The 17,378-nt window shown below is 45.5% G+C and overlaps 1 protein-coding gene across 4 annotated transcripts in view; it reads right to left on the bottom strand.

Moving 5' to 3' along the window:
* The window catches only part of LOC106594219 (C-terminal-binding protein 2), a 360,185-nt gene that overhangs the window by 13,350 nt on the left and 329,457 nt on the right, over positions 1 to 17,378 (bottom strand). For all 4 annotated transcript variants that reach the window (XM_045701166.1, XM_045701165.1, XM_045701164.1 and 1 more), the window contains 2 exons: positions 13,817 to 14,031; positions 8,808 to 8,938 (listed from right to left, as the gene is read on the bottom strand). In XM_045701166.1, coding sequence (XP_045557122.1) covers positions 8,808 to 8,938; positions 13,817 to 14,031 — 346 coding nt within the window. The remainder of the gene's footprint in view (positions 1 to 8,807; positions 8,939 to 13,816; positions 14,032 to 17,378) is intronic.

Below are 17,378 nucleotides of genomic sequence, written 5' to 3'. Positions count from 1 at the left end.
ACTAACCCTCAAAACCATAACTAACCCTCAACACCATAACTAACCCTCAACACCAGAACTAACCCTCAACACCAGAACTAACCCTCAACACCAGAACTAACCCTCAACACCGTAACTAATCCTCAACACCATAACTAACCCTCAACACCATAACTAACCCTCAATGAAAGCTCCTACAGTAAACTGTCCCCCTGGGAAGGTTCACCTGTTGATACTATGTAGGCCTATAGATCTGGTGTAACTCGTTGAAAGATGTCTATTGACCTCAACAGCACAGTCAGGTAAACTATACTGAGGTGTTACTGCCAGGTAAACTATACTGAGCTGGTAGAGGTGTTACTGTCAGGTAAACTATACTGAGGTGTTACTGTCAGGTAAACTATAGTGACGTGTTACTGTCAGGTAAACTATACTGAGGTGTTACTGTCAGGTAAACTATACTGAGGTGCTACTGTCAGGTAAACTATACTGAGGTGTTACTGTCAGGTAAACTATACTGAGGTGTTACTGTCAGGTAAACTATACTGAGCTGGTAGAGGTGTTACTGTCAGGTAAACTATACTGAGGTGTTACTGCCAGGTAAACTATACTGAGGTGTTACTGCCAGGTTACTATACTGAGGTGTTACTGTCAGGTAAACTATACTGAGGTGTTACTGTCAGGTAAACTATACTGAGGTGTTACTGCCAGGTAAACTATACTGAGCTGGTAGAGGTGTTACTGTCAGGTAAACTATACTGAGGTGTTACTGCCAGGTGAACTATACTGAGCTGGTAGAGGTGTTACTGCCAGGTAAACTATACTGAGGTGTTACTGCCAGGTAAACTATACTGAGCTGGTAGAGGTGTTACTGTCAGGTAAACTATACTGAGCTGGTAAAGGTGTTACTGTCAGGTAAACAATACTGAGCTGGTAGAGGTGTTTCTGCCAGGTAAACTATACTGAGGTGTTACTACCAGGTAAACTATACTGAGGTGTTACTGTCAGGTAAACTATACTGAGCTGGTAGAGGTGTTACTGCCAGGTAAACTATACTGAGGTGTTACTACCAGGTAAACTATACTGAGGTGTTACTGTCAGGTAAACTATACTGAGCTGGTAGAGGTGTTACTGCCAGGTAAACTATACTGAGCTGGTAGAGGTGTTACTGCCAGGTAAACTATACTGAGGTGTTACAGTCAGGTAAACTATACTGAGGTGTTACAGTCAGGTAAACTATACTGAGCTGGTAGAGGTGTTACTGCCAGGTAAACTATACTGAGCTGGTAGAGGTGTTACTGTCAGGTAAACTATACTGAGGTGTTACTGCCAGGTAAACTATACTGAGGTGTTACTGCCAGGTAAACTATACTGAGGTGTTACTGCCAGGTAAACTATACTGAGGTGTTACTGTCAGATAAACTATACTAAGGTGTTACTGTCAGGTAAACTATACTGAGGTGTTACTGTCAGGTAAACTATACTGAGGTGTTACTGTCAGGTAAACTATACTGAGGTGTTACTGTCAGGTAAACTATACTGAGCTGTTACTGTCAGGTAAACAATACTGAGGTGTTAATGCCAGGTAAACTATACTGAGGTGTTACTGTCTGGTAAACAATACTGAGGTGTTACTGTCATGTAAACTATACTGAGCTGGTAGAGGTGTTACTGTCAGGTAAACTATACTGAGGTGTTACTGCCAGGTAAACTATACTGAGCTGGTAGAGGTGTTACTGCCAGGTAAACTATACTGAGGTGTTACTGCCAGGTAAACTATACTGAGCTGGTAGAGGTGTTACTGTCAGGTAAACTATACTGAGCTGGTAGAGGTGTTACTGTCAGGTAAACAATACTGAGCTGGTAGAGGTGTTACTGCCAGGTAAACTATACTGAGGTGTTACTACCAGGTAAACTATACTGAGGTGTTACTGTCAGGTAAACTATACTGAGCTGGTAGAGGTGTTACTGCCAGGTAAACTATACTGAGCTGGTAGAGGTGTTACTGCCAGGTAAACTATACTGAGGTGTTACTGTCAGGTAAACTATCCTGAGGTGTTACTGCCAGGTAAACTATACTGAGCTGGTAGAGGTGTTACTGCCAGGTAAACTATACTGAGGTGTTACAGTCAGGTAAACTATACTGAGCTGGTAGAGGTCTTACTGCCAGGTAACTATACTGAGGTGTTACTACCAGGTAAACTATACTGAGGTGTTACTGTCAGGTAAACTATACTGAGCTGGTAGGAGGTGTTACTGTCAGGTAAACTATACTGAGGTGTTACTGTCGAGTAAACTATACTGAGCTGGTAGAGGTGTTACTGGCAGGTAAACTATACTGAGCTGGTAGAGGTGTTACTGCCAGGTAAACTATACTGAGGTGTTACTGTCAGGTAAACTATACTGAGGTGTTACTGTCAGGTAAACTATACTGAGCTGGTAGAGGTGTTACTGCCAGGTAAACTATACTGAGCTGGTAGAGGTGTTACTGTCAGGTAAACTATACTGAGGTGTTACTGCCAGGTAAACTATACTGAGGTGTTACTGCCAGGTAAACTATACTGAGGTGTTACTGCCAGGTAAACTATACTGAGGTGTTACTGTCAGGTAAACTATACTGAGGTGTTACTGTCAGGTAAACTATACTGAGCTGTTACTGTCAGGTAAACAATACTGAGGTGTTAATGCCAGGTAATCTATACTGAGGTGTTACTGTCAGGTAAACAATACTGAGGTGTTACTGTCAGGTAAACTATACTGAGCTGGTAGAGGTGTTACTGTCAGGTAAACTATACTGAGGTGTTACTGCCAGGTAAACTATATTGAGCTGGTAGTGGTGTTACTGCCAGGTAAACTATACTGAGGTGTTACTGCCAGGTAAACTATACTGAGCTGGTAGAGGTGTTACTGTCAGGTAAACAATACTGAGCTGGTAGATGTGTTACTGCCAGGTAAACTATACTGAGGTGTTACTACCAGGTAAACTATACTGAGGTGTTACTGTCAGGTAAACTATACTGAGGTGTTACTGTCAGGTAAACTATACTGAGCTGTTACTGTCAGGTAAACAATACTGAGGTGTTAATGCCAGGTAATCTATACTGAGGTGTTACTGTCAGGTAAACAATACTGAGGTGTTACTGTCAGGTAAACTATACTGAGCTGGTAGAGGTGTTACTGTCAGGTAAACTATACTGAGGTGTTACTGCCAGGTAAACTATATTGAGCTGGTAGTGGTGTTACTGCCAGGTAAACTATACTGAGGTGTTACTGCCAGGTAAACTATACTGAGCTGGTAGAGGTGTTACTGTCAGGTAAACAATACTGAGCTGGTAGATGTGTTACTGCCAGGTAAACTATACTGAGGTGTTACTACCAGGTAAACTATACTGAGGTGTTACTGTCAGGTAAACTATACTGAGCTGGTAGAGGTGTTACTGCCAGGTAAACTATACTGAGGTGTTACTGCCAGGTAAACTATACTGAGCTGGTAGAGGTGTTACTGCCAGGTAAACTATACTGAGCTGGTAGAGGTGTTACTGTCAGGTAAACTATACTGAGATGTTACTGTCAGGTAAACTATCCTGAGGTGTTACTGCCAGGTAAACTATACTGAGCTGGTAGAGGTGTTACTGCCAGGTAAACTATACTGAGGTGTTACAGTCAGGTAAACTATACTGAGCTGGTAGAGGTCTTACTGCCAGGTACCTATACTGAGGTGTTACTACCAGGTAAACTATACTGAGGTGTTACTGTCAGGTAAACTATACTGAGCTGGTAGGAGGTGTTACTGTCAGGTAAACTATACTGAGGTGTTACTGTCAGGTAAACTATACTGAGCTGGTAGAGGTGTTACTGCCAGGTAAACTATACTGAGCTGGTAGAGGTGTTACTGCCAGGTAAACTATACTGAGGTGTTACTGTCAGGTAAACTATCCTGAGGTGTTACTGCCAGGTAAACTATACTGAGCTGGTAGAGGTGTTACTGCCAGGTAAACTATACTGAGGTGTTACAGTCAGATAAACTATACTGAGGTGTTACTGTCAGGTAAACTATACTGAGCTGGTAGCGGTGTTACTGTCAGGTAAACTATACTGAGCTGGTAGAGGTGTTACTGCCAGGTAAACTATACTGAGGTGTTACAGTCAGGTAAACTATACTGAGGTGTTACTGTCAGGTAAACTATACTGAGCTGGTAGAGGTGTTACTGCCAGGTAAACTATACTGAGCTGGTAGAGGTGTTACTGCCAGGTAAACTATACTGAGGTGTTACTGTCAGGTAAACTATACTGAGGTGTTACTGTCAGGTAAACTATACTGAGCTGGTAGAGGTGTTACTGCCAGGTAAACTATACTGAGCTGGTAGAGGTGTTACTGCCAGGTAAACTATACTGAGGTGTTACTGTCAGGTAAACTATCCTGAGGTGTTACTGCCAGGTAAACTATACTGAGCTGGTAGAGGTGTTACTGCCAGGTAAACTATACTGAGGTGTTACAGTCAGGTAAACTATACTGAGGTGTTACTGTCAGGTAAACTATACTGAGCTGGTAGAGGTGTTACTGTCAGGTAAACTATACTGAGCTGGTAGAGGTGTTACTGCCAGGTAAACTATACTGAGCTGGTAGAGGTGTTACTGCCAGGTAAACTATACTGAGGTGTTACAGTCAGGTAAACTACACTGAGGTGTTACTGTCAGGTAAACTATACTGAGCTGGTAGAGGTGTTACTGTCAGGTAAACTATACTGAGGTGTTACTGCCAGGTAAACTATACTGAGGTGTTACTGCCAGGTAAACTATACTGAGGTGTTACTGCCAGGTAAACTATACTGAGGTGTTACTGTCAGGTAAACTATACTAAGGTATTACTGTCAGGTAAACTATACTGAGCTGGTAGAGGTGTTACTGCCAGGTAAACTATACTGAGGTGTTACAGTCAGGTAAACTATACTGAGGTGTTACTGTCAGGTAAACTATACTGAGCTGGTAGAGGTGTTACTGCCAGGTAAACTATACTGAGCTGGTAGAGGTGTTACTCTCAGGTAAACTATACTGAGGTGTTACTGCCAGGTAAACTATACTGAGCTGGTAGAGGCGTTACTGCCAGGTAAACTATACTGAGGTGTTACTGTCAGGTAAACTGTCCTGAGGTGTTACTGCCAGGTAAACTATACTGAGCTGGTAGAGGTGTTACTGCCAGGTAAACTATACTGAGGTGTTACTGTCAGGTAAACTATACTGAGATGTTACTGTCAGGTAAACTATCCTGAGGTGTTACTGCCAGGTAAACTATACTGAGCTGGTAGAGGTGTTACTGCCAGGTAAACTATACTGAGGTGTTACAGTCAGGTAAACTATACTGAGCTGGTAGAGGTCTTACTGCCAGGTAACTATACTGAGGTGTTACTACCAGGTAAACTATACTGAGGTGTTACTGTCAGGTAAACTATACTGAGCTGGTAGGAGGTGTTACTGTCAGGTAAACTATACTGAGGTGTTACTGTCGAGTAAACTATACTGAGCTGGTAGAGGTGTTACTGGCAGGTAAACTATACTGAGCTGGTAGAGGTGTTACTGCCAGGTAAACTATACTGAGGTGTTACTGTCAGGTAAACTATACTGAGGTGTTACTGTCAGGTAAACTATACTGAGCTGGTAGAGGTGTTACTGCCAGGTAAACTATACTGAGCTGGTAGAGGTGTTACTGTCAGGTAAACTATACTGAGGTGTTACTGCCAGGTAAACTATACTGAGGTGTTACTGCCAGGTAAACTATACTGAGGTGTTACTGCCAGGTAAACTATACTGAGGTGTTACTGTCAGGTAAACTATACTGAGGTGTTACTGTCAGGTAAACTATACTGAGCTGTTACTGTCAGGTAAACAATACTGAGGTGTTAATGCCAGGTAATCTATACTGAGGTGTTACTGTCAGGTAAACAATACTGAGGTGTTACTGTCAGGTAAACTATACTGAGCTGGTAGAGGTGTTACTGTCAGGTAAACTATACTGAGGTGTTACTGCCAGGTAAACTATATTGAGCTGGTAGTGGTGTTACTGCCAGGTAAACTATACTGAGGTGTTACTGCCAGGTAAACTATACTGAGCTGGTAGAGGTGTTACTGTCAGGTAAACAATACTGAGCTGGTAGATGTGTTACTGCCAGGTAAACTATACTGAGGTGTTACTACCAGGTAAACTATACTGAGGTGTTACTGTCAGGTAAACTATACTGAGGTGTTACTGTCAGGTAAACTATACTGAGCTGTTACTGTCAGGTAAACAATACTGAGGTGTTAATGCCAGGTAATCTATACTGAGGTGTTACTGTCAGGTAAACAATACTGAGGTGTTACTGTCAGGTAAACTATACTGAGCTGGTAGAGGTGTTACTGTCAGGTAAACTATACTGAGGTGTTACTGCCAGGTAAACTATATTGAGCTGGTAGTGGTGTTACTGCCAGGTAAACTATACTGAGGTGTTACTGCCAGGTAAACTATACTGAGCTGGTAGAGGTGTTACTGTCAGGTAAACAATACTGAGCTGGTAGATGTGTTACTGCCAGGTAAACTATACTGAGGTGTTACTACCAGGTAAACTATACTGAGGTGTTACTGTCAGGTAAACTATACTGAGCTGGTAGAGGTGTTACTGCCAGGTAAACTATACTGAGGTGTTACTGCCAGGTAAACTATACTGAGCTGGTAGAGGTGTTACTGCCAGGTAAACTATACTGAGCTGGTAGAGGTGTTACTGTCAGGTAAACTATACTGAGATGTTACTGTCAGGTAAACTATCCTGAGGTGTTACTGCCAGGTAAACTATACTGAGCTGGTAGAGGTGTTACTGCCAGGTAAACTATACTGAGGTGTTACAGTCAGGTAAACTATACTGAGCTGGTAGAGGTCTTACTGCCAGGTACCTATACTGAGGTGTTACTACCAGGTAAACTATACTGAGGTGTTACTGTCAGGTAAACTATACTGAGCTGGTAGGAGGTGTTACTGTCAGGTAAACTATACTGAGGTGTTACTGTCAGGTAAACTATACTGAGCTGGTAGAGGTGTTACTGCCAGGTAAACTATACTGAGCTGGTAGAGGTGTTACTGCCAGGTAAACTATACTGAGGTGTTACTGTCAGGTAAACTATCCTGAGGTGTTACTGCCAGGTAAACTATACTGAGCTGGTAGAGGTGTTACTGCCAGGTAAACTATACTGAGGTGTTACAGTCAGATAAACTATACTGAGGTGTTACTGTCAGGTAAACTATACTGAGCTGGTAGCGGTGTTACTGTCAGGTAAACTATACTGAGCTGGTAGAGGTGTTACTGCCAGGTAAACTATACTGAGGTGTTACAGTCAGGTAAACTATACTGAGGTGTTACTGTCAGGTAAACTATACTGAGCTGGTAGAGGTGTTACTGTCAGGTAAACTATACTGAGCTGGTAGAGGTGTTACTGCCAGGTAAACTATACTGAGCTGGTAGAGGTGTTACTGCCAGGTAAACTATACTGAGGTGTTACTGTCAGGTAAACTATACTGAGGTGTTACTGTCAGGTAAACTATACTGAGCTGGTAGAGGTGTTACTGCCAGGTAAACTATACTGAGCTGGTAGAGGTGTTACTGCCAGGTAAACTATACTGAGGTGTTACTGTCAGGTAAACTATCCTGAGGTGTTACTGCCAGGTAAACTATACTGAGCTGGTAGAGGTGTTACTGCCAGGTAAACTATACTGAGGTGTTACAGTCAGGTAAACTATACTGAGGTGTTACTGTCAGGTAAACTATACTGAGCTGGTAGAGGTGTTACTGTCAGGTAAACTATACTGAGCTGGTAGAGGTGTTACTGCCAGGTAAACTATACTGAGCTGGTAGAGGTGTTACTGCCAGGTAAACTATACTGAGGTGTTACAGTCAGGTAAACTACACTGAGGTGTTACTGTCAGGTAAACTATACTGAGCTGGTAGAGGTGTTACTGTCAGGTAAACTATACTGAGGTGTTACTGCCAGGTAAACTATACTGAGGTGTTACTGCCAGGTAAACTATACTGAGGTGTTACTGCCAGGTAAACTATACTGGAGGTGTTACTGTCAGGTAAACTATACTAGAGGTATTACTGTCAGGTAAACTATACTGAGCTGGTAGAGGTGTTACTGCCAGGTAAACTATACTGAGGTGTTACAGTCAGGTAAACTATACTGAGGTGTTACTGTCAGGTAAACTATACTGAGCTGGTAGAGGTGTTACTGCCAGGTAAACTATACTGAGCTGGTAGAGGTGTTACTCTCAGGTAAACTATACTGAGGTGTTACTGCCAGGTAAACTATACTGAGGTGTTACTGCCAGGTAAACTATACTGAGGTGTTACTGTCAGGTAAACTATACTAAGGTGTTACTGTCAGGTAAACTATACTGAGGTGTTACTGTCAGGTGAACTATACTGAGGTGTTACTGTCAGGTAAACTATACTGAGGTGTTACTGTCAGGTAAACTATACTGAGGTGTTACTGTCAGGTAAACTATACTGAGGTGTTACTGCCAGGTAAACTATACTGAGGTGTTACTGCCAGGTAAACTATACTGAGCTGGTAGGAGGTGTTACTGTCAGGTAAACTATACTGAGGTGTTACTGTCAGGTAAACTATACTGAGGTGTTACTGCCAGGTAAACTATACTGAGGTGTTACTGCCAGGTAAACTATACTGAGGTGTTACTGCCAGGTAAACTATATCCTCATCCACTGTGTGTCTCACTTCAATGGTTCTGTGTAGTGGACGTCCACGTGTGTGTGTGTGTGTGTGTACGTGCACGTGTGTCTCACCTGAACGGTTCTATCTCGTGCACGTCCAGGGCAGCGCCACGTATCCTCCCCTCCTTCAGGGCCTGAGCCAGGGCCTTCTCATCCACCAGCCCTCCCCGCGCTGCATTCACCAGGAACGCTCCCTGACGCATCTATAAGGGTCGGGGGGGGGGGTGAAAGATGAGAGAGAGAGGAGGGGGGTTGATTTGATCTAAAGAGGGGCACCACCAACAAAGTTATTACAAATAATTTGTTTGCGTCCTTCTTTTAAGTATCTTAATACAGATGACAAACTGATAGAGCTGGAGAAGAGAGACCAGAATACAGATGACAAACTGATAGAGCTGTAGAAGAGAGACCAGAATACAGATGACAAACTGATAGAGCTGTAGAAGAGAGACCAGAATACAGATGACAAACTGATAGAGCTGTAGAAGAGAGACCAGAATACAGATGACAAACTGATAGAGCTGGAGAAGAGAGACCAGAATACAGATGACAAACTGATAGAGCTGTAGAAGAGAGACCAGAATACAGATGACAAACTGATAGAGCTGTAGAAGAGAGACCAGAATACAGATGACAAACTGATAGAGCTGGAGAAGAGAGACCAGAATACAGATGACAAACTGATAGAGCTGTAGAAGAGAGATGACAAACTGATAGAGCTGGAGAAGAGAGACCAGAATACAGATGACAAACTGATAGAGCTGTAGAAGAGAGATGACAAACTGATAGAGCTGGAGAAGAGAGACCAGAATACAGATGACAAACTGATAGAGCTGGAGAAGAGAGACCAGAATACAGATGACAAACTGATAGAGCTGGAGAAGAGAGACCAGAATACAGATGACAAACTGATAGAGCTGGAGAAGAGAGACCAGAATACAGATGACAAACTGATAGAGCTGGAGAAGAGAGACTAGAATACAGATGACAAACTGATAGAGCTGGAGAAGAGAGACCAGAATACAGATGACAAACTGATAGAGCTGGAGAAGAGAGACTAGAATACAGATGACAAACTGATAGAGCTGTAGAAGAGAGACCAGAATACAGATGACAAACTGATAGAGCTGGAGAAGAGAGACTAGAATACAGATGACAAACTGATAGAGCTGGAGAAGAGAGACCAGAATACAGATGACAAACTGATAGAGCTGGAGAAGAGAGACTAGAATACAGATGACAAACTGATAGAGCTGGAGAAGAGAGACCAGAATACAGATGACAAACTGATAGAGCTGTAGAAGAGAGACCAGAATACAGATGACAAACTGATAGAGCTGGAGAAGAGAGACCAGAATACAGATGACAAACTGATAGAGCTGGAGAAGAGAGACCAGAATACAGATGACAAACTGATAGAGCTGGAGAAGAGAGACCAGAATACAGATGACAAACTGATAGAGCTGGAGAAGAGAGACCAGAATACAGATGACAAACTGATAGAGCTGTAGAAGAGCCTAGAACGTCTTTGACGCTCCACTGAATGCTCTTCTGAAAACATGACAAGCTGAGCACCTGGGCAACACATGCACACGCACACACAAATATGTCTGTCTCATCCCCATAGAGAGACATCTACACCTGAGGAAAATCAGCTCTGAATGATGACTGTCAAAAGTGCTTTAAGAATTGTGTGCATGGCTACGTCCCAAATGGAAACCTAGTCCCAAATGGAACCCTAGTCCCTTGATAGTGCACTACTTGGCTCAGCTCACATAGTTGGCTGTAGATGTGTGAGTCCCAAATGGAACCCTAGTCCCTTTTTATAGGGCACTACTTGGCTCAGCTCACATAGTTGGCTGTAGATGGGTACATCCCAAATGGAACCCTATTCCCTTGATAGTGCACTTCTTGGCTCAGCTCACATAGTTGGCCGTAGATGGGTACATCCCAAATGGAACCCTATTCCCTTGATAGTGCACTACTTGGCTCAGCTCACATAGTTGGCTGTAGATGGGCACGTCGAACCCTCTTTCCTTTATAGTGCACTACGTTGAGGACAAGATGACAGTTGATAACTGTACTAGACAACAACAACAAACTGCTAGCAAGAAAAACAACAGCTCCAGAAAAATCCAATTAATATTCTTGGAAGAAACTGTAATCCCTTAAATCTAGACAAAATATGAAATCCAGGACATGAAAAGCCCTTGTGCTACCAATCATCCTTTTATTATGGCTGTGTTCTACTCTGACACACACACACACACACACACACACACACACACAGACACAGACAGACAGACAGACAGACAGACAGACAGACAGACAGACAGACAGACAGACAGACAGACAGACAGACAGACAGACAGACAGACAGACAGACAGACAGACAGACAGACAGACAGACAGACAGACAGACAGACAGAGACGCACACACACACACACACTAGAAAGAAAGCTTTACTTAGAAGCTCAGGGCTGTAGCCTGTCAGTGTCTGGAGGGTGGTGGAGAGAAAAGAAGACAAAATGTGACTGGTTTTGAGAAGATAAGAAGATGCAGCCTTGAGAGAACAACGAAGAAGAGACAAAAGGAGAGGAGTTAAGAACTAGGTTAAGAGATAGAGCCTTCTCTATTCTGTTCTCTGTGTGTCTCTCAGATGTGAAGTCAACCAGAAAGAATAGAAACATGACAGAACAGAAGAGGAAACTGAGATAATGGAGGTATGTGTAATGCTCCTCTCCTCCACCAGGTGGCAGACTAGACAGACCAGATGGGGTATTGTTGTATTGACAGCAGCTCTGAGCAGTGAAGTCAACCTGAAGAGTCAGAGAGGAAGAGGAAACAGAGAGAGAGAGGTCTCCTCCACCAGGTGTCAGACAAGACAGGGTCTGGTGTTATTGTGTAATATTGACACAGCAATAACATTTCCCCTCTCTGTGCTACTCAGCCAGTGGTGCAAAGTACTAATTGAGTCGTTTTTTGGGGGATCTGTACTTTACTTTACTATTTATATTTTTGACAACTTTTACTTCACGTCATTTGAGGATAATACAGTTCCACCGACGCGACCCGCTAACAAGGACTGCACCCCCCCTTCCTCTCCTTCTCCGGGGCCCGACGTGAGTAAAACCTTTAAACGTGTTAACCCTCGCAAGGCTGCCGGCCCAGACGGCATCCCTAGCCGCGTCCTCAGAGCATGCTCAGACCAGCTGGCTGATGTGTTTACGGACATATTCAATCAATCCTTATCCCAGTCTGCTGTACCCATATGCTTATAGATGTCCACCATTGTTCCTATACCCAAGAAAGCGAAGGTAACTGAACTAAATGACTATCGCCCCGTAGCACTCACTTCTGTCATCATGAAGTGCTTTGAGAGACTAGTCAAGGATCATATCACCTCCACCTTACCGGCCACCCTAGACCCACTTCAATTTGCTTACCGCCCCAACAGATCCACAGACGATGTAAACGCCATCACACTGCACACTGCCCTATCCCATCTGGACAAGAGGAATACCTATGTAAGAATGCTGTTCATTGACTACAGCTCAGCATTCAACACCATAGTACCCACCAAACTTGTCATTAAGCTGGAAGCCCTGGGTCTCAACCCCGTCCTGTGCAACTGGGTCCTGGACTTTCTGACGGGCCGCCCCCAGGTGGAGAAGGTGGGAAACAACATCTCCACTTCGCTGACCCTCAACACTGTGGCCCCACAAGGGTGCGTGCTCAGCCCCCTCCTGTACTCCCTGTTCACCCACGACTGTGTGGCCATGCACACCTCCAACTCAATCATCAAGTTCGCAGACGACACAACAGTAGTAGGCTTGATTACCAACAACGACGAGACGGCCTACAGGGAGAAGGTGAGGGCCCTCGGAGTGTGGTGTCAGGAAAATAACCTCTCACTCAACATCAACAAAACAAAGGAGATTATCGTGGACTTCAGGAAACAGCAGAGGGAGAATTCCCTTGTCCACATCGAAGGGACAGCAGTGGAGAGGGTGGAGAGTTTTAAGTTCCTCGGCGTACACGTCAAAGACACACTGAAATGGTCCACCCACACAGACAGCGTGTTTTGGGTCACTTAGAAATGTCCTTGTTTTTGAAAGAAAAGCACATTTTTTTGTCCATTAAAATAACATAAAATTGATCAGAAATACAGTGTAGACATTGTTAATGTTGTAAATGACTATTGTAGCTGGAAACAGCAGATTTTTATGGAATATCTACATAGGTGTACATAGGCCCATTATCAGCAACCATCACTCCTGTGTTCCAATGGCACGTTGTGTTAGCTAATCCAAGTTTATCATTTCAAAAGGCTAATTGATCATTAGAAAACACTTTTGCAATTATGTAGGGCACAGCTGAAAACTGTTGTTCTGATTAAAGAAGCAATAAAACTGGCCGTCTTTAGATTAGTTGAGTATCTGGAGCATCAACATTTGTGGGTTCAATTACAGGCTCAAAATGGCCCGAAACAAAGACCTTTCTTCTGAAACTCGTCAGTCTATTCTTGTTCTGAGAAATTAAGGCTATTCCATGTGAGAAATTGCCAAGAATCTGAAGATCTTCTACAACGCTGTGTACTACTCCCTTCACAGAACAGCGCAAACTGGCTCTAACCAGAATAGAAAGAGGAGTGGGAGGCCCCGGTGCACAACTGAGCAAGAGAACAAGTACATTAGAGTGTCTAGTTTGAGAAACAGACAACTCACAAGTCCTCAACTGGCAACTTCATTAAATAGTACCCGCAAAACACCAGTCTCAATGTCAACAGTGAAGAGGCGACTCAAGAAAGCTGGCCTTCTAGGCAGAGTTGGTAGTTAATAATGATAACATATCATATATAATATATATATATATATATATATATATATATATATATATATATATATAATATATATATATATAAGGATGATGAGGTGTTAAGGACAGTCTGATTAATAACTCATATTAATAACTATATGAATGAATAACTTATTAATAACTATATGAATGAATAACTGACTGGGAGTCAGTGAGTTATACCATAAAGGTCAAAGGTCAGCTGTGTGTCTGTCCTCTCTACCTGTTTGATGGTGAAGTCGTTGATGAGATGGTGGTTGTGTTCGTTCAGGTTGCAGTGCAGAGACACACAGTCTGACTGGTAAAGGAGGTCCTGTAGGGTGTAGACGCGCTGGACGCCCAGGGAACGCTCCAAGCCGTCCTGCAGGTAGGGGTCGTAGAAGATCACGTTGAAGCCAAACACCTTGGCCCGCACGGCCACCGCCTGACCCGAACGACCTTCACACACAGAGACAGAGAGCATGGTTTAGTCACAACATCAATACGCACGCACATGTACACACACACGTACACGTACACACACACGCACACACACACACACACACACACACACACACACACACACACACACACACACACACACACACACACACACACACACACACACACACACACACACACACACACACACACACACACACACACACACACACACACACACACACACACACACGCACGCACACACACAACCTTACAAACAGCAAAGCCATAGTGTGTGTGTCCTGTCTCATCTCAGTGTGGGATGGGCAGCCAGATGGAGGAGCTCTCTGCTCTCTCTCTCGGGTGTCTCCTCTCTTCTCTCCTCTCCTCTCTCTCTGCTCTCTCTCTGCTCTCTCTCCTCTCTCTCTGCTCTCCTCTCTCTCTCTGCTCTCCTTTCTCTCTCTGCTCTCCTCTCTGCTCTCCTCTCTCTCTCTGCTCTCCTCTCTCTCTCTGCTCTCCTCTCTGCTCTCCTCTCTCCTCTCCTCTCTCTCTCTGCTCTCCTCTCTCTCTCTGCTCTCCTCTCTCTCTGCTCTCCTCTCTCTCTGCTCTCCTCTCTCTCTGCTCTCCTCTCTCTCTCTGCTCTCCTCTCTCTCTCTGCTCTCCTCTCTCTCTCTGCTCTCCTCTCTCTCTGCTCTCCTCTCTCTCTCTGCTCTCCTCTCCTCTCTCTCTGCTCTCCTCTCTCTCTCTGCTCTCCTCTCTCTCTCTGCTCTCCTCTCTCTCTGCTCTCCTCTCTCTCTTCTCTCCTCTCTCTCCTCTCTCCTCTCTCTCTCTCCTCTCTCTCTCCTCTCCTCCCTCTCTCAACTCTCTCCAAAGTACACCTTATCTCTCCAACCCACACTACACCACCTGCCTAGTGTCTCATTGTCCCTTAGCCCAGAGAGCAGGGCCTGGCACGGGACCCTTAGCATCAGCCTTGCCTACTCAGCCCTCCCCAACACAATTGTCAGGTAGAGAGAGTGTCCCGTCTGAGAGGAACGCTGAGCCGTGCTGACATGGTAGAGAGAGAGTGTCCCGTCTGAGAGGAACGCTGAGCCATGCTGACGTGGTAGAGAGAGAGTGTCCCGTCTGAGAGGAACGCTGAGCCATGCTGATATGGTAGAGAGAGAGTGTCCCGTCTGAGAGGAACGCTGAGCCGTATTGACATGGGAGAGAGAGAGTCCCGTCTGAGAGGAACGCTGAGCCGTGCTGACATGGTAGAGAGAGAGTGTCCAGTCTGAGAGAAACGCTGAGCCATGCTGATATGGTAGAGAGAGAGTGTCCCATCTGAGAGGAACGCTGAGCTGTGCAGACATGGTAGAGAGAGAGTGTCCCGTCTGAGAGGAACGCTGAGCTGTGCAGACATGGTAGCGAGAGAGTGTCCCATCTGAGAGGAACGCTGAGCCATGCTGACATGGTAGAGAGAGAGTGTCCAGTCTGACAGGAACGCTGAGCCATGCTGACATGGTAGAGAGAGAGTGTCCCGTCTGAGAGGAACGCTGAGCTGGGCAGACATGGTAGAGAGAGAGTGTCCCGTCTGAGAAGAACGCTGAACCATGCTGACATGGTAGAGAGAGAGTGTCCAGTCTGACAGGAACGCTGAGCCATGCTGACATGGTAGAGAGAGAGTGTCCCGTCTGAGAGGAACGCTGAGCCATGCTGATATGGTAGAGAGCGTGTCCAGTCTGAGAGGAACGCTGAGCCATGCTGATATGGTAGAGAGAGAGTGTCCCGTCTGAGAGGAACGCTGCGCCATGCTGACATGGTAGAGAGAGAGTGTCCCGTCTGAGAGGAACGCTGAGCCATGCTGATATGGTAGAGAGAGTGTCCAGTCTGAGAGGAACGCTGAGCCATGCTGATATGGTAGAGAGAGAGTGTCCCGTCTGAGAGGAACGCTGAACCATGCTGATATGGTAGAGAGAGAGTGTCCCGTCTGAGAGGAACGCTGAGCCATGCTGACATGGTAGAGAGAGAGTGTCCCGTCTGAGAGGAACGCTGAGCTGTGCAGACATGGTAGAGAGAGAGTGTCCCGTCTGAGAGGAACGCTGAGCTGTGCAGACATGGTAGCGAGAGAGTGTCCCATCTGAGAGGAACGCTGAGCCATGCTGACATGGTAGAGAGAGAGTGTCCAGTCTGACAGGAACGCTGAGCCATGCTGACATGGTAGAGAGAGAGTGTCCCGTCTGAGAGGAACGCTGAGCTGGGCAGACATGGTAGAGAGAGAGTGTCCCGTCTGAGAAGAACGCTGAACCATGCTGACATGGTAGAGAGAGAGTGTCCAGTCTGACAGGAACGCTGAGCCATGCTGACATGGTAGAGAGAGAGTGTCCCGTCTGAGAGGAACGCTGAGCCATGCTGATATGGTAGAGAGCGTGTCCAGTCTGAGAGGAACGCTGAGCCATGCTGATATGGTAGAGAGAGAGTGTCCCGTCTGAGAGGAACGCTGCGCCATGCTGACATGGTAGAGAGAAAGTGTCCCGTCTGAGAGGAACGCTGAGCCATGCTGATATGGTAGAGAGAGTGTCCAGTCTGAGAGGAACGCTGAGCCATGCTGATATGGTAGAGAGAGAGTGTCCCGTCTGAGAGGAACGCTGAACCATGCTGATATGGTAGAGAGAGAGTGTCCCGTCTGAGAGGAACGCTGAGCCATGCTGACATGGTAGAGAGAGAGTGTCCCGTCTGAGAAGAACGCTGAACCATGCTGACATGGTAGAGAGAGAGTGTCCCGTCTGAGAAGAACGCTGAACCATGCTGACATGGTAGAGAGAGAGTGTCCAGTCTGAGAGGAATGCTGAGCCATGCTGACATGGTAGAGAGAGATTGTCCAGTCTGAGAGAGTGTCCCGTCTGAGAGGAATGCTGAGCCATGCTGACATGGCAGAGAGAGTGTCCCGTCTGAGAGGAACGCTGAGCCATGCTGACATGGTAGAGAGAGAGTGTCCCATCTGAGAGGAACGCTGCGCCATGCTGACATGGTAGAGAGAGAGTGTCCCGTCTGAGAGGAACGCTGAGCCATGCTGATATGGTAGAGAGAGTGTCCCGTCTGAGAGGAACGCTGAGCCATGCTGATATGGTAGAGAGAGAGTGTCCCGTCTGAGAGGAACGCTGAACCATGCTGATATGGTAGAGAGAGAATGTCCCGTCTGAGAGGAACGCTGAGCCATGCTGACATGGTAGAGAGAGAGTGTCCCGTCTGAGAGGAACGCTGAGCCGTCCTGACATGGTAGAGAGAGAGTGTCCCGTCTGAGAGGAACGCTGAGCCGTCCTGACATGGTAGAGAGAGTGTCCCGTCTGAGAGGAACGCTGAGCCGTCCTGACATGGTAGAGAGA

This window comes from Salmo salar, chromosome ssa18, assembly GCF_905237065.1.
Source record: "Salmo salar chromosome ssa18, Ssal_v3.1, whole genome shotgun sequence".
In the NCBI taxonomy this organism is placed as follows: Eukaryota; Metazoa; Chordata; class Actinopteri; order Salmoniformes; family Salmonidae; genus Salmo; species Salmo salar.
Note: the sequence above shows the minus strand (reverse complement) of the source record. Positions and strands in the feature narration are given on the sequence as shown.